This window comes from Actinia tenebrosa, unplaced genomic scaffold, assembly GCF_029948245.1.
Source record: "Actinia tenebrosa isolate PJP-AT-01 unplaced genomic scaffold, QUT_ActTen_1.0 PGA_scaffold15__27_contigs__length_11533743, whole genome shotgun sequence".
In the NCBI taxonomy this organism is placed as follows: Eukaryota; Metazoa; Cnidaria; class Anthozoa; order Actiniaria; family Actiniidae; genus Actinia; species Actinia tenebrosa.
Window position 1 is genome coordinate 8,531,381 of NW_028292575.1, and position 14,434 is coordinate 8,545,814.

General features: G+C 42.5%; 1 protein-coding gene across 3 annotated transcripts in view; it reads left to right on the top strand.

Annotated features, from left to right (window-relative positions):
* LOC116306931 (KICSTOR complex protein SZT2) overlaps positions 1-14,434 on the top strand; it is a 66,246-nt gene that overhangs the window by 33,810 nt on the left and 18,002 nt on the right. For 2 of the 3 annotated variants that reach the window (XM_089030566.1, XM_089030564.1), the window contains exons 43-52: positions 177-359; positions 1,312-1,396; positions 2,020-2,149; positions 2,628-2,672; positions 2,767-2,906; positions 3,867-4,046; positions 4,346-4,426; positions 5,277-5,426; positions 5,521-5,545; positions 5,982-6,052. In XM_089030566.1, the coding sequence (XP_088886692.1) occupies positions 177-359; positions 1,312-1,396; positions 2,020-2,149; positions 2,628-2,672; positions 2,767-2,906; positions 3,867-4,046; positions 4,346-4,426; positions 5,277-5,426; positions 5,521-5,545; positions 5,982-6,052 (1,090 nt within the window). The remainder of the gene's footprint in view (positions 1-176; positions 360-1,311; positions 1,397-2,019; positions 2,150-2,627; positions 2,673-2,766; positions 2,907-3,866; positions 4,047-4,345; positions 4,427-5,276; positions 5,427-5,520; positions 5,546-5,981; positions 6,053-14,434) is intronic. The other variant, XM_089030565.1, reaches the window with a different exon arrangement.

Below are 14,434 nucleotides of genomic sequence, written 5' to 3' on the forward strand. Positions count from 1 at the left end.
TATTTATTTATTTATTTATTTATTTATTTTATTTATTTATTTATTTATTTATTAATTTATTTATTATCAATATTTTTATGGTGGTGCAACATTCAGTTTCCAGACTCCCACCCTTAACCCTAAGAAAAATCGTGTAATTGCGTCAACTTTTGAACCAATTGAGTTTTTTCTTTCAGTTTTCATTTCCCAGGTAGAGAGCTATTCGCGTTTGCCCACAGCCTTGGTACTCCGTCGGTACATGTAACTGAAGGTCAAATCCTCAATCGATTTGCCACCGATTTTATCCTCAATGAGCTGTCAAGTCTGGTGGTCGGCATGTGCCCCGAAATGAAGCCAAGACTGTACAGACAAACACCACAGTAAGTACTTTCATTTTTTCTTCAATAACGATACGTCATACACTACCAATATTCATAATATGAAAAATCTTTTTCGTGAAGCGCAGAAATTGGAACTGCCTGAACTGCGCTATGTGATGCACTATTTCAATGTGATACCATCGGGAAAAAGTCACAAAGATATGAAATTTTCCTAAACTTTGTCTGCACGTTTTTCTTCTGTACTTACATTATTTACACATAAATATAATTTCAAGCTTAGAAAGCAAGATGCAAGATGCAACAGGCAATATGGAATATGCAACAAAACCATAACCAACCTTTTTTGAACTAACTGTATTAAATTCCAAACCGGGCACAATCTGTAATAAACTGCGCAGGTGCTCTTAGTGTCGTCACGCAACGCTTCTTTCCCTACGAACAGAAGTATAAGCAGACATCAGTGGGGAGAGAACGTTGCGTGACGAGTTGACGACGCCTAGCACTTCTAAGTAGGAGACTAAGGCCCCGTCCACACATATCCCGAAATTTTTGTACCCGCAATTTTTTTTTTTTTTTTTTTTTTTTTTTGCGGATACAGGTTTCGTCCCAACGTGTCCGGAAATTATCGTATCCGTATCCGCAAATTTTCGAAAACGGTCTCCAGAGTGGAAATTTTCGGATAGCCAACGAATACGGATACGTGTGGACGGTCGTATCCGCAAATTTTCGAATACGCTGACATAAACACGATTTTGCGCATGCTCAATAAGAAAAACTATCCGTCAAATGGACTAGGCACTAGCGTGCATCAGGGCGGATCATAAAATTTCCGGATACGTGTGGACGGTAAAAACGATTCGAAAACGATTCGAATACGCTGCGTGTGGACGCGAACATTTTCGTATCCGAAAAAAAAATTGCGGATACAAAAATTTCCGGATACGTGTGGACGGGACCTAAATGTGTAATGATCTGAATATGTATTTCTTAGCAGTCATGTGGATGATATTTCTCGTAATAACATGGATCACGTGTGTACTTGCCCTAAGTATAAAGTTGGCAGAGAACCACTTAAGGTAACCATCATCACATAACCATCATCACATAACCATCATCACATAACCATCATCACATAACCATCATCACATAACCATCATCACATAACCATCATCACATAACCATCATCACATAACCATCATCACATAACCATCATCACATAACCATCATCACATTTTAAACAATTTTTCTGATGCACCCTGCATTGTTGTTGCAAATTTTCATTCTTCGTTGCATTGCCAGTCTGAAATGAGAGTTGCAGGGTAAGTCAGGCAACACTTTCTCGCATCAACAAAACATAATGTTTTCCTTGAACTAAGGAGCTTAAAATATATCATTAAACCAATACCAGCACTGGAAAGAGCATCTTTACTTTAATAGCCCTACGAAGATTCATTATGTCAGGTGCTATATCGGCCGAGAAAACTTTAAATTTACAGACATTTGTATGCCTGCATGGGAGTATACGCTATACAAACGTCTGCAAATTTATCAATTTTCAACTTTAGTTTTCTCGGCCTATTTTAATTCAACTTAATTTGCGGCCGCCATTTTGGCAAGGGATCTATTTTTTGCTGCAAAGAAATCTAAAATTGCAGCAAGTATTAGCATCTTTAACGTCTTTCGTTCCCTCTTTTGGCAGACACAAAATCAAGAAACCTCAGTGGATCAGGCAGGTCGTGTATTCGTTAACACTCCCGGCTGTCCTTGTTTCTATGTGCTCATAGCACGAGATCATCGCCAGTGGAGAACAAGTCTAGGATTAGAAAATGGTACACATGCATCCTAATTATATGGGTCTTAAATCCTAGATCTACGTAATACTGTATTCCAAGATGTTATTCTAGGCAATCACGGCCTTTTCACCGATACGGCAGCCATCTTGAATTCTATTGTTTTTAATTAAGACCTTATGGGATGCTGAGGGGGCAACTATTGGAAAATTTACAGCTGTCAGGATGTCTTTTTATAGAACTTTGCGCTTTTCAATGAGAAGCACGTCTAAAAAGAAAATGAATTTGCTGGCGATTGGAACAATATTTGAAACACCAAGACTTCAAATTATTGAATTTGCTGGTAGTTGAACTGAATATGCGCAACACAAAGACTTCAAACTATTTGAAAACGTAATCCCGTCACTCTATGCTTTATTTTAAACTTTCTACTTGTTTGCCCCCTCGGCATCCCATAGTCGGTGAATCGGAAATTTTTTTCGTTTTATTTTGTTTGTTTGTTTGTTTTGTTTGTTAGATCTTAATGGCGACGAAGTCAGCAGTCAATCAAGTCATTCTCGAGGTAATCATCATCTCTAAACTCTCTATCAATTCCTTTCAATCCTCTTATCTCTTATTGAAATAATACATGTGGATTTCTCTCTTAACACCCTTAGCTAGCGGACAGCGCTTTAAGGCTTTGGAATCGACTTCACCTGTTAACGTTAGGAACCAAGAAAGTGGATCCTTATGTAGTACCAGCACCTGCACCATCCCTCGACAGAAACTGATATTATTGACATTCATGAATAAAAAGGTAATGGTACCTATCTCACTTTTTGACCTAGGCAAATGATGATAATGCTCGTCACCACCATTTTCATCACCATCATCATTGTCATAATTATCAAAGGCTTAGCCACCACCACCTTCCTAATCATCAGCATCAGCATCAACACCATCACCAATACCATTATCACCACCACCATCATCATCACTGTCATCATCACCACCATCATTACCATTACCATCATCATTGTCACCAGCATCATTATCACCACCATCATCACCAGCATTATCATCACCACCATCATTATCACCAGCATTATCATCAACAGCATCATCATCACCAGCATCATCAACACCACCATCATTATCACCAGCGTCATCATCATCCTCATTATGAGCAGCGGCATTACCACGACCATCGTAACCACCACCACCATCATCATCACAACCACCATCATCACCACCATCATCATCATCACCAGCATCATTATCACCACCATCATTATCATCACCATCATCATTATCACCAGCATCATTATCACCACCATCACCACCATCATTATCATCACCAGCATCATTATCACCAGCATCATCATCATCATTATCACCAGCATGTTTGTCACCAGCATCATTATCACCATCACCATCATTATCATCACCAGCATCATTATCACCAGCATCATTATCACCAGCATCATCATCACCAGCATCATCATCACCATTATGAGCAGCAGCATTACCACGACCATCGTAACCACCACCACCATCACTATCATCATCATCATTACCCAGAGAAGACCAAACGCACTCGGTATTAAATGTTTTTTCCATGTTGGACTTCATGTCACTCTATTGAGAATAAAAGTAGGCTCTATTGCAAGCCACTCGTTTTTTTAATTAGTATATCTTCTCTTCTTCAGACAATACCGTAACATGTAGATGTGTATCTTTTTAGAGGGACTAACGCCATTATTATACTTACTCGCAGCTGATTCTGTACACGTACAATCTGGCCGCCGACTTTAACCAATCCTTAGAAGATCAAATACAGCGGTTGCTGCACTGGAACAATGCGCGGTGTCACCTAACGACCTGTTTAATGACACAGAAGATGGGTTTGTTCCACCACCTTTCGTTTGCTCAAATCAATGAAGGCAAAAAGGGAAAGGTAAGGCATTGCGTGACTGAATCGTGATGCATACACCTATTTCAAAAAACGTTGTCGGTGGAGATCTGAAGTTTTTTCAAGCACTGGAACAACTAGCATTTCCTTGTCAATATAGTCGATTGATCGATTTAGATTGACAATGTTTCCTTCAGCAGCATAGAGGAAGTAAAATCCTAACCGAAAAACCGTTTGATTACAAGACACTGTGATGCCAGCCTAGACTACACCTGATCAACCTGATGTTTTCATATTCTATATTTTAAAAGATGACCGATATATTATTTTTCGTTTCGATTCAGGATGTGAACCCATACTGCATGTCTGCAAACGACATGGATATGAACGCCTTGATCAGAAAAACAACGCCTGTCGTCAGTGACGTAAGAGTCTTCAATCATTGTTATATTATTATTCTAAGGAGCTATAAACTTACTACTTGAACAAAAGTCTTTTTTTGATCCATTTGTGTCAAAAAAAATTAGGGTGTTTGCTCATCATATCTTTAGAGCTCTTAAGTTGCGATGTATTTACAGGTCCAATTGCTCGCCTGAAACATATACAGTTAAACGTTTGGCAACAAATCCTGTCGTGAATTAAAAGAAAAAGAAGAATCTATAGAACTAATCTATAGAACTTCTTTTCGACACCAAAGAGCCTTACTACATGAATTGCGTTTTTCTTTGGGAAGCGTGGTTCAGGGATGAGAGTCAACGCCTCTCACCTCTGCTTCCTGGTTCAGTGTTTGAAAGACTGGGCGCATCTTGAGTGTTTTCGAGTTGGATTATGGTCTAGCTTGGGTACACAACAATATATTTAACACATAGTAGGGAAAATACATTTGTACCTAAGCATGACCACAATAGCGCAGCGTAGCCATGACGTCATAAGAACGAAGACAAAGGCAGATAATTTCAGCAGATAATTTTCACAGCCGATCGCAGTTGATCTTAGTTTACATGGGTTATTATCGTAAATAATAAAATCGGTTCGTATAATCCTCGTAGCGGTTAAACAGAATGCAATGTTTGTCCGAATCTTTAAGCTATTTTTAGAATCAGTGCGCTGCGCTATATGTTCACTATCTCAGAAATGGTCTGATATAAGTTTTGAATTTGTTTGATGTGTTATTTTTGACCCTTGGTTTTTGTCCTTGGTAATCCGGATTCCATCGATCACTTTATAAAAATCATCATTTTATCGGCACTAAGGTATCATTATTTCTTTATTCAGCGTGACCAAAATACTTCACGATCTCTCGCTAACGCCAACCTCCTGGTGTTTGATCAAGTGTTGCGTGACGTGGTCCCAACAAGACCACTTCAGCAAACTCCATACTTCCAACACAGGGATCCCGTCAAACAACATGGCTATCAATTCCGGGTACGTTTTCGTATTATGACCTTTTTTTGTATAGTTAGCAATACCTTATCTTACTCCTTTAACCTTATCTATTTATCTCTCTGTTTATCCATAGGAAATACGTTCTGCCCAAATCAAAGGTTCGTTTGATCATGTTTCTCGATCAGGGTTCATGCTACTCCTTAAACTCCTTGAAAACTCCTTGAATTTAATTCACGTTTTCAAGGGCACTTGAAAAGCTTTTAAATTTTACGATTTTAGAGAAACTCCTTGAAAACTCCTTGGATTTTTGCTTTGATCATTACTTGCATGGTTCTGAAATAGATCTAGTCAGAAAGATTGGAAAATCTGAAAGTCGGCCATGTGCAACCACCGTGTAAAACCATGGTATATTTAGATGATATACTTCTTGAATATTCATTTTTGGGTCCTTGTATACTCCTTGAATAGTCCTTGAATTTTAAGTCGTTACCTCAGCACGAACCCTGCTCGCTCGATGTTTTTAAATTCTATCATTCTGTTGTGGTAACTATAATATTATTCGTTTTTTTTTTTGTGTGTGTTTTTTTTCTTCAGCCAACACTATACAGACAGCATTGGAAGAGCTCTACGTCAACTGGCAACAGGCACCACATCCTCCTGCAGGGGTGAGACAGAAGACTTTCCTCCTTCCAATCTTTTTCTCCTCAAACTTCTGCTATTCTTTCTTTTCTTCCAATTATTCTAATTCAAATGAAATGAAACAAATTTATAGGATTTTAACATTAGCATCTCCACACAGTGGTTCTTCACCCACTGAAATTCTAATTGGATTTAGAAGTAGACTTTTGTTAAGGGAGGAAAATCGGAGAACAGGAAAGAACCAGCCAACAACTCTGTTCACATTCGACACCGAGTACAAGGATCGCTATGCGTGCTTCCTCATTCCATTTTCTTTCTTCTCCTTCTGCTATATTCCCAGAACTCTTCTTATAAAAGCAGCAGTAAGGGGGACTCGCGATTGATGCCGTATATTTGCGGGTTTTACCCGGGAAATTACGAACGCGGGTACAGCAGATTTACGGGATTTCCCGCGAAAAGTCCCTTACTGCTGCTGTGTTGGGTACTGCAAACGAAGTATAAAATACTTCGTATATAATGGATACCATCAAAAGTATCAAGAACAAGACTGTGCGCAAACTTAGAACCCAGGTTCTGGACAGGTTAGACGCAGACTTTGCCTTTACGACATTTATGGAAGGTAATACGGATGAGACTATGACGCAGGAAAGAGCAGAACAGATAATCGACCTAATGCCCGAGGGTAATTACCGTTTGGAGTTGACCTTTATAAAGTATCTGGACGGGGAATGGATTATTGAAAGGGGCCGCAATCCCATTAGAGCGTCTGGTAAAAAGAACCTGTTCGTCTTAAGTAAGGCTACCAACCCGGGAGCATTAGAAGGAATTGACATGTTATTCTATGAGGTTGCTTACCCTGTTACAGTGGTAATTTACGGGGCGTATGAAATGCCCACGCCAGATGTAAAGAAGTTACAACCAATGCGACATCCTGGTAACTGTGTTGGTAAGCTAGTCCGGGAATTCTTTGAAGATGCTTCCCGTGGTGGTAAGTTAACCTTAAAGCGCCGAGAAGCCATTCGAAAGTGGGAGCATTCTACCCGCAAGACTGGAGGAACCATAGCCAATATTAAGAAGTTGGAAGTGGCATTAGAGCGGCGTATACACGTCAAAGATATCACAGACGGGTTTATTTACTCTGGGACTCACAAATATGGAGGTAGAGGAGCTCCTATTGTTATCTACCAACATAATGGGCACGCTTGGCGGGAACTAAGGTTTCCTAAGAAGGTTAAGACCTCAGTCTACAAAGTATCTCCGTTAGCAGACTTGGTTCATGAGAATTCCATCTGGTTAATGGACGCAGAAGGTAGGCAATTTATGACACAAGACGGTACTTTGTATAGACCCGAAATGGAACAGCTGAAGATAGACAGCGTTTGTGAAGACCTGGGTGAAGATTTTCCCGAAGTATTAAGTTCTCGTTCCCTGGACTTCTTAGCCGCAAAGAAGCGTAATGGCTGGAAGCCGACTCCTAGCGACCTTCCAATTCCAAAAGCCTGCATAGAACATGGTCACGGAGGTCTTTGGAATATGGAATACGACGAGGACGAGTATGTCTCGCTGGATATGAAACATTGTTACCCTGCGTCTTTCAAAGGCCTAGGAGATTGTAAAGAGTATTATGACCGTTACGGACATCCGGGCAGCCAATTCTTTAGGGTAGCTTTGGATGGTACGTACGATGCCCCAGCAACAGGATTCGTTAGATTGACCAGCTGGAAGCTAAAGAAGGGATTACATCCCATAATTTACGCGTGGTATGGGAAGCATCTGCAAGAAAAGGAATGGATCCCTGTGCCGCTATTAAAGTTCCTTGAAGAACGGAAACTCCTTACGTACGCTGCTCATGAGGCAATATTATGTCGTCGGGAGTTTACCAAATGGCTGCCAGAAGACAATGCTACCGCCCGCATAGTTATTGGTAAGTTCACTCAGGGCGCAAAGGAAGGGGAGAAGCACATGCAACGCCGCTTAATCACAGATAAAGGAGAATTAAGCTTCCTCGTGCAACGAGCTCACGACCAAGGTTCAATGGTGTCAGTAGAGAAGTGGGATCATTTCACAGATTCCCTGCAACAATGGAATGCCTTGTGTTACTATCAAGACCACAGACCGCAGTATTACCATCTGCGTGCTAGCATGTTAGCTTACGCCCACATTAATCTCTTAGCGATGTTGCTGCGGTTTGACAAGGAAGACATTCCAAGAGTAGCTACTGACTCTTTGTACGTCAAACCTGCAGTGCTTGAAAAGGTGCAAGAGTTCTACACCGACGACGAATTAGCAGAAAGCGGGCAATGGAGGGTCAAGGACGAAGAGATAAAGGCCTGGCGAGCAAGAGTAACCTACGACGGTAATCATACTAAAGGAACGGTAACCCCGACTGAGGAACCATTACCAAGTGTCACAGACCCCATTTCTTACCACCGCTTCTCTTATCTTTACGGAACAGGAGGCAGTGGTAAGACTACCAGAGTCCTGCAACTATTCCCTAAAGTAACCGTATTAACTCCTACACATCGTTTAGAACGCGAACTCGCCGCTAAGGGCTTTGAAGCACAAACTTACCACAGTTTCTTTCGTTGGAATGGCACTAAATGGGTCCCAGAAGCTATTCATGATATTCCTCCTGTGATCTTATGGGATGAAATCTGTACTGTGCCCTTAGAAATCCTAAAAGAGTTCGTAGACTTCCTAAAAGGTAAGTGCCAGGTAATCTTCGCAGGAGATCCTTGCCAGCCACCCCCAATAGCAGGGGAAATGCCCCACGAATGGTTAAAAGGAATGGTAGATTACGCAGAGGAAATTAACACCGATTACCGTAGCAAGGATCAAGTAAGGAACCTCAAAGCGGAACTAAGGGGCCTTACAGACGCTCAGCAATGTAAAGTACTCCGTAAGAGAGTACGAGCCAAGTCCTATGAGGAATTCATACAGGCCTGGAACCCCAAAGATGTTGTCTTAAGTAGTAAGCGTGCTTCTCAGGCCCGTATTCAAAAAGATCTGTTAAATATTCACCGCGAAAGATTCCCCACTAATCTCGTACCCGTTTGCTATAAGCCCCGAGATACCAGAATGCAGAAAAGAGACGTACGGGTACCTGGCACTGACATTACTTTAGAGAACGCAGTTACCCACGATAAAGCCTGGGTGCAAATGAAAGACGTAGAAAGGATTACTTCCCACCCCGATTGGAGACTTGGTTACTGCATGACGGTACATAGTGCCCAGGGATTAACCGTAAAAGAAACGATGTGGATCATAGACCAGCGTTTGTGTTGGAGTAACTTAATTTACACCGCCGTAAGCCGCGTAGAATACGCCAAGCAATTGAAAAGAGCTTGGGGTCCGCAACTGCGTTACGATAAGACCCCAGAAGACGTAGCCAAAGAGAACATTACGAAGAAACTCCTTCGCTACAAGCGCCACGACGAAGAAAAAAATATGACGTTCGACCTCTGCGTGGACGACGTCTATAAGAAAGGGGCAAGGTGTGCCAAATGTAACATACCTCTACTATGGAGGTTTGACCCGAATGACGATCAGCAGTTCTCCGTGGATCGTATCAACAACAAACGCGGGCATTGCAGAGGTAACGTAAGACTGACATGCCTAGAGTGTAATCGGGCGCGCGGTGCTGCGCTACTCTGAGTCTTTGGGGACTATGAGCAGCTCTTCCATGACAAATCCACGACTTGGGCCATTTAGGTAATACAACACGGGTTGCCCTTCCTTGGTGACGGACTTTGAAATCTCATACGTTTCCAAAGACCAGTTAGGATCCGTGGCTCTCTTACTGCCACCTTCGAGTTCCCCCGGCTGATAGAGGTATCTGACCACTATGTTGCGGGGTAGCTTTTTTTCCTTCAGTCCGACCGCCCTCGAACTTCTGACGTAGGACTTGTGTTCCACGTGTTTCTTTTTTATGGCATCCCTGGGTTTTATTCCCGTAGCCCTGGCCGCCTCGTTGTTCAAAGCCGCGACGACCTGGGGGAGCCTCTGAGTCCATTCTCTGTTGCGTTTGGAGGGATCTTCCAGCTCTTTCCAATACTGGTACCCAAAGAGACGCTCGGCCAAGGTCTTATTGAATCTTTCGACGATGCTCTGACCCCTGTGGTACTCTGCCTCGGCTCTCCTAATTTTAGTGCTGTGGTCTTTCAGGGTCTTAGTAACCACGCCCATGAACTCTGTCCCCGCATCCACTTGCAGCAGCTTAGGCCATTTCAAGACGCGCTTATAAATCCTACCTAGGGCTTCTGCGACTTCCCCAGAATCCTTGCTGGTTATGGGTTCGGCGTCCTTGTATCTGCTTGCGATATCAACTACGGTCAAAGCGTACCTATAGGTCTTCTTTCTCACCTTGTCGTGCGGTAAGAAGAGCAAATCTGCCTGATGAACTTCATTGGGGGCATTTACGGTAAAGCTGGGCCTGGGAATGTACTTAGGCACGGGAAGATAAACCTGCCAGAGGGTTTGTTTTTTCAACCAGTTCTTAGCCGTTTCTTCTGATACCCTGGCCGCGGTCGCGAGTTTTTTAATAGCTGACGCTCCTTTCCAATAGCCTTCAGGCCCATAGTAAATCCTTTTAAGTTTGTCCTCAGTTCGGCCCATTATATGAATAGAATCGCGCTTCGCTTGATTCAAGCGAAGGATAAAACAAGATTGATCTTACGTCCATTAAAATCCACCGTCTTTCCGTCCACTTTAATGGTGACGTTTATGCTTTCCACCAAATTAGACAAGTCATAGCTCAAAGAAATGGGGGTGTATTCTACCAGGTCAAATGGATTACCTTTGGGTAGAAACTTGGACATAAGAGAAGACTTTTCTCCATTGTTGTAACTATGGACCAAGTCGCAATAGACTTCGTAAGAGGATGCGACTTTCCATTTTACATCATATGTAGTACCGCTATTTATTGTGGTACTAGTAAGGCCCAGGAGTTCTACCAATGAACTGCCTTTTAAATTAACGCTCCCACTATTTTTTTTGAATTTCATTTCATGGGGTAATCCTGTGGTAAGAGTATATCCATGCTTTGCTAGCTCCTTAGCCAGTGTTATAGGTGTGTATTGGGAATCTGGTATTTTTGGTTTGGCGGCATTGTCAACGACAAAGCCGCCAATCAAATTATACCAAGAATTGTACAAAGAGCAACTAACCAACCGAACCCTTTCCGCGCGGATGGGAGGATTCAGATAAGTGGTAAAGTTATTCTTGTCGCTTTCCAAAAAGACGATCATTATATTAGATACGCCAAGGCCACGCCTCCTGCCAGCCCTGCGACTCCTACGAAGACCAACTCACTATTTTTTTGTTTCTTAGAAGGCTGGTAGTAATTCTTAAAGTCAGGCTTCTTTAACACCACTGTGGGGTGCGCCTGCGAATAAAGTTTGAAGGCGTAGTCTGTGTTTTCGAAGTTCTTATCCGCCTGCATTTTGTCTTGGTAATTCTTATCCAACCAATCCCTGTAGGCTTGTCTTTTTTTATTCCAAGCCGCCACGTCCCGCTGATATTTCTCCAGCGCTAAGTCGTGCCTTTTTCTTTCGGCGTTAGATTCTGCGTTTTTATCACCGCTAACTAATTTATCCAGATATCTACCGCCATAATTAGCTCCTGTAAATGCTAAAGCTGCAATAACTCCACCTGCGACTAAGCTAACCATTATATGTTAGGCAGGTACTTTTCCTTTCGTAGGTAATCCTTTAGCAGGATAGCCCCGCCAACGGCAGCGGTCATTTTAGCGAAATTAGCGAAGCTCTTGCTTGGGTCTTCAGTAAAGTCTTCTTTGAGCACTTTCTTACCAACCCAACCAATACCCGCAACGATGGAAGTAATGATAGCTGCTTCTTCAACAGTTTTCAACAATGCAGTCGACATTATATTACAAAGCGAGAAGGTCATTCCATTTCAGGGATTTTGTTTTTTCTGACCTCCACAGGTGCGTGATATGTTGGGGCCTCCCACTTTACTTCTGGCTTCATATTCCGCCATTGTAAGTAAAAGCTGCCTGCTGCTATAGCAATTCCTAACGCGCCGATGACATAGCCGGGATTCCAAAAGGATTCGCTTTCGTCCTCCACCTTTTCTTCTTTTTTGGCTTTATTCTTTCTGTTCATCTCCGCGAGCTTCTTTCCCGCGGCAACTCTGCCTGCAGATTTAGGCTTGGTAATCTTCTGCTCCTCCTGAGGTTGTTCTTCGGTGCCACTCATCTTATATCTAAGGACTTGAAGGACTTGATAATAACTTGACGGCGACTTGACAATGACTTAAGGATGACTTGATTAAGTACTTAAGGACGACTTGGCAATGACTTGACTAAGTACTTGAGAATGACTTAAGACGACTTGACTAAGTACTTGACAATGACTTGACTAAGTACTTAAGACGACTTGACAATGACTTGACTAAGTACTTGACAATGACTTGACTAAGTACTTGACAATGACTTGACTAAGTACTTGACAATGACTTGACTAAGTACTTGACAATGACTTGACTAAGTACTTGACTAAGTACTTAAGACGACTTAAGGACGACTTGACTAAGTACTTGATAATGACTTGATAATGACTTGACTAAGTACTTGAGGTGACTTGATTATCAGCAAGTGCTGCCTGAAAGACCTTTTCGACTTCTCTGTCCTTCTTGAAGTCCTTCCAAGATGTTCCAAAGGAACCTAGTACCTCTTTCAAGTCAACGTGCTGAGCTACGTGCAAAGCCGCAGAGGCTACTGCCATTAACTTACCGCACTTCAAAGACAACCACCCGCAGGTTATCTTAAGTTCTTGGGCAATGACATAGTCCTCACTTATGTCCTTCCGTAGTTGCTCCACATCGTCTATGGGCAGCGCAAGTCCAAGCAATTTAGTCGCAAGTCGGATAGCGGAGTCTGCGACGGCGTCCGTGGTCTTACTTGCAAGGGCAGCCTCGTACCTCTTATGGAACTTTTTGACTTCCTCTTCTGACAACTTGTTAACTTGCTCATGGGTAAGTTCCTTGCCTATCATTTCTTTACACTTCCCCGAAGACACAAGGATGTTGAGTTGTTCCTTGAGGTTACTTTCGTCTAACTGTGTGGGGACTTCATCTAAGAGCTGCTCAATCTCCATATACATTAGGAGTTAAAGATCTGAGATCTTTATTGAATACGGAAACCTCAAAGAGAAGATCATCTTGGAATGTTGATGCGTCTTTAAATGCCGCATGTATTCATGCAACTGTTCCTTGGATATCTCACCGCCGTAGTCGCTTAAGATGGTTTCCAGGTCAGACTTACTGGGTGTATAAAATACGACCAGGGAGCCTATGTTTTCCCTGAAGGGTTTAGAGACACTGGTAAGCTGCTGCGAGAGCAACCAAACACTAATATTGTCATGTCTGCCGCTGAAAGCGAGCTTCACTAATTCGGAGGTGCGCTTTTTTACGTCGTCCCCACAGGCAATGTCATCCAGTATGAGTAAAGTCTGTGTATCTTTAGGGAATTGTTTGTGCCAGAACTTCAAATGGTTGGATAACTCATTAGGGTCCAATATGTCCACAAAGAAGTCGTCATCTTTCACTCCTATGCCTTCCCAGGTGCGGTTATTCACGTAGGTGGGGCATAATAGCACGATGTAGTCGAAACGGTATCTAAAGGGTCCTAATAGCTGCTCCACGATGAACTGGGTCTTTCCGCAGCCGGTGGGTCCTACTATCAGAGCATTACAAGGCATGTGATCTGGATTCATATATAGATGGAACCAGTGGAAGCAGTAAGAAGAATGACCGCCGACGCAAAGGATAAAAAAAACACCATAGAAATACAAAGGGAAGAAATAGATCGGTTAAAAGAGCGTGTGCAGGAATTGTATGATGAAATGTGTAGTCTGAAGCGTGCAGAACGGTTTGGTGCGCTTTTGACAATAGTGGGTTGGGCTACGGAGTCCGTTAAGGACTTCATTCAATATCCTCTATAGAATGTTAACGATAAGGAACCTCGAAATGAATTAGGTCCATCGCGCAATGGCATCCTTAGGCGACTTCATCGTCGTTGCTGGCGTAGCATTTCCGCCTTCTGTAGCAGCGCATCTTTCATACGCATTTCGGCGTAGCGACTGAAAGTACGTGCTTGCGATGGATCGTATAAGCACTGCCACAAGTGTTGTTCCTTCCTGACGCAGCCACACTTATCGCAAGTGTCGTTCCAGTAGTTTACGTTCTCCCAGGCGACCTTTTCAAATGTGACGTCGAAGTTCACAAAGAGGTTGTCTATTTCTTTTTTCTGGTTGTTTAATTGCCTTACCGTGTCGACTGGACAACAACGTTCTGCTACGTCGCCATGCTCTTCGCAGACGACTTCTGAAAGGTCGTATCGTTTACATCTGTATTTGTGCCAGGCATCTTCAAAGGATGCGTTGCAGCTT